The 3368-nt window shown below is 37.6% G+C and overlaps 1 protein-coding gene across 1 annotated transcript; it reads left to right on the plus strand.

Annotated features, from left to right (window-relative positions):
- Window positions 1–2301: 2301 nt before the first annotated feature.
- Window positions 2302–3117, plus strand: LOC111907958 (uncharacterized). The gene has a single exon (XM_023903766.1). It carries the CDS (start codon window positions 2302–2304, stop codon window positions 3115–3117), a length of 816 nt encoding a protein of 271 aa, XP_023759534.1.
- The last annotated feature ends 251 nt before the right edge of the window (window positions 3118–3368 follow it).

Here is a 3368-nt window from a genome sequence, read left to right on the forward strand (position 1 = left end):
GGTGTCGTTTCTCTGACACGCTGGTTCGAGAAAAACGAATCAAAGTTTGAAATTTGTGCTTTCCCTGAAGCAAGCAAAGTAAAGTTTGCAGCATGCACGTTCTTAGACAGAGACATCTCTTGGTGGAATGGCTATGTCAAGTCGTTCTCTCTCCCAGTCGCTAATGCCATGAACTGGGAAGACTTAAAGGTTCTGATGCTAGCAGAATATTGTCCTAGAGGTGAAATACAAAAGTTAGAACAGGAAATCTGGAGTCTGAAGATGAAGGAATCCGATATTGCTGCATATACTGCCAGATTCAATGACCTGGGTCTACTGTATCCCGGGATGGTCACCTCAGAGAGTAAAAAGGTGGAGAGGTATATCTGGGGATTAACTCCCCCGACTCAAGGAAACGTTATTGCCGCCAATCCACTTACATTAGACAGTGCCAAGCGTCTGGCTCAGACACTTGTAGATCATGGAGTTCATCAAGATTCCATGCCAGCCGTTCCTAAAAATCCCAAAGAAAGAGGAAACAAAAAGAAATTCTGGAATAAACGAAAGGGGCAATCATCACAAGAGCCTTCTAAGAAACGAAAAACGGTGGCAGTACACACTGCCATTGTTCCTGCTATTGTTCCTACTTCTACTCCTACCACTGTTTCTGCTACACTAGTACCCCCGAATCGATATGTTGGAACTTTGCCAAAGTGCAATAAGTGCAACTTCCATCACACAGGAGTTTTGATGTGCACAAAAGTACCCACTAATTTTAATATTTATGACCTAACAAACTTAGACTAACTATGCACTTATAGGCAGTGTACCTAGTCAGATTACAGTATAGCTTAGGTAAGTCGGGTGTCGATCACAGAGAATGGTGGTGAATTAATTTAAAATATTTGATTATAGGTAACAGGTCACATGAAAGAATAAGTAAATAGTTTAATAATTCTCAAACTAACAATTAATTAACAACTTTCGATAAACTAACAGGAAAACAAATCTCTTCAGGTACTTTGATTTAGATAAATTACACCTTAAAAACATAGACAATTGCATACATAAATTCATTTATTTATGTTCACCGATTCCTAAAATGATTAGATTCACGTTCACTACAACTAATCCTTTAGCAAACAAGTCAATTCAAACAGTGATCAATTGATTATACTAACATGCTTCCTAGTGTTCAGTTCGTATCAAGCAAGACTTGTAAATATAGTTAATCAAATTACTAATTCAATTTAACCTCTTGTTGATGGTCATCAAACAAGGCTCACACATTAACTTACTTATTCCCAAGTTAATCCTAGTTTCACATTCGTTATTCTTATACTTATAATCTTGATGGTCATCAAAATCATAAGCAACAAGCAATCAAGCAGATGTTCATACAACTCAATTTACTTAATAATTAACAGCAAATAATTATCATTAATACGTAAGGATCTTCTAACAAGCTTGGCAAGATAAATTAAACATAAACAAATAATTCAATATAGCAATTAGTCTAATAATCAAAGCTTCAATCAATCATAAACGCAAAGTAAAAGGTTTTTACACCCAAATCAGAAACTAAATACAGAATAGTAACACAATGGAATGCTAAACATGGTCACATTAACAACCCATCTGATTACCGACATGTATCCGCTCTCCAATCCTTCCACTCTCCGCTCCCGTTAGCTTAACGGCCTTCCGGCCGCCTCCTAGACCCTCAAAACGGCAACAATGAAGTTTTCTTGTTGCACAAGTCGAAGTGGAATATCATAGATTATGAAACTGGTGGAATGATATGGGGTATTTATAGTTTATGGATATGGAATTATATGGAATATTAGAGTTGGATTGGAATAAGGAAACTAATGTAGCTTAGGGATTAAGCAAATAAATATAAGGAAAGTGGTGCTTGGGGAATAAGTAACTTGGAGGGAATTTCCGTCCAGCTTTTATGCTTCATCTTCAAGGCCGATTTTGGATAAGATAAGTGTCGAATTAGCCAAAAGTCCCTCTCACATAAGTCATAGGAAACTTCGTCTAGTTTTCAGAACATTTTGAATCTCGTCAATTGGATTTGTGAGTCATCAGATATACCCGAAACACTGAAGAGGGGTCAATCTGCCAGCAATATCCTTTTTGCATCTTTTCAGCTCCATTCTCTTCCTTTTGCATTCCAACTCCTATTTTTACTGTAATTAAATATTTCAAAGCTTATTAAGTATATTTTAGTTCTAAATAATAATAATAAAGGCTAAAATATTAAGATATGTTTCACATAAATATATATAAAAACACACATATCAAGTTTGCAGGGAAATGCACTGCAGAAACTGCAACAAGAAGGGGCACACCGTCTGTTACTGTAAAGCGCCAACACAACCCATCTCTCAAATCCCCACCGCGGGAGGAAGTCAAGCTTGTTATGAGTGTGGCGAAATTAGGCACTTCAAGAGAAACTGCCCAAAGACAAAGAATGATTTCTGCCCAAAGACAAAGAATGATGGCGATGTAGGAAGAATTTTGGCAATTGTCCATGAAGAAGCGATGGCAGATCCTAACGTGGTTACTGGTACGTTTCTTCTCAGCAATTCTTATGAATGCATTCTTTTCGATAGTGTTGTGGAGAAAAGCTTCGTGAGCCATAAATTCAAACATCTACTAAAACAAAATCCCCAAACATTAAAAGACACATTCATAGTAGAGATGGCAAACGGAAAGACCAAGAGCAAAAATGATATATACATAGGATGCACACTTACTCTAAAAAACTATTCATTTCAAATTGACCTTATGCCAGTCTCAATTAAAAGCTTTGACATTATAACCAACATGGATCGGTTAAGTCTTCATCATGCTAATATCCTATGTTTTGAAAGAGCCATTCATCTTAATCTGCCAAGTAACGAATCTCTCGTTATCTATGGCGACAAATCTGGTGCAAATCTTCAAATCATTTCTTGCGTCAAGGCCAACAAGTATCTTCGCAAATATTACTGTTCCTTCTTAGCCCATGTAGTAGATAAGACACAAGAGGTAAAAATCATCAACGATATCCTTGAAGTCTATAATTTCCCTGATGTTTTTCCCAAAGATATCTCAGGAGTTCCTCCTGAACGTCAAGGCGAATTCTGAATCGACTTGATTCCTAGAGCTACCCCCGTAGCTAAATCCCCATATCGTCTTGCACCGTCAGAAATGCAGGAACTATCCAGCAAGTTAAACGAACTTCTAAGCAAAGGCTTCATTAGACCAAACTTCTTAACCTGGGGTGCACCGGTCTTGTTCGTGAAAAAGAAGGATGGATCGTTCCGAATGTGCATAGACTACCGTGAACTAAACAAGCTTACCGTTAAGAACCGATACCATCTACCACGGATAGACGA

Source organism: Lactuca sativa, chromosome 7 (genome assembly GCF_002870075.4).
Source record: "Lactuca sativa cultivar Salinas chromosome 7, Lsat_Salinas_v11, whole genome shotgun sequence".
Taxonomy (NCBI): domain Eukaryota; kingdom Viridiplantae; phylum Streptophyta; class Magnoliopsida; order Asterales; family Asteraceae; genus Lactuca; species Lactuca sativa.

Bases quoted from the DNA above. Each gene is read 5' to 3' on its own strand.
- LOC111907958 (XM_023903766.1), top strand. From the start codon at position 2,302: ATGCACTGCAGAAACTGCAACAAGAAGGGGCACACCGTCTGTTACTGT.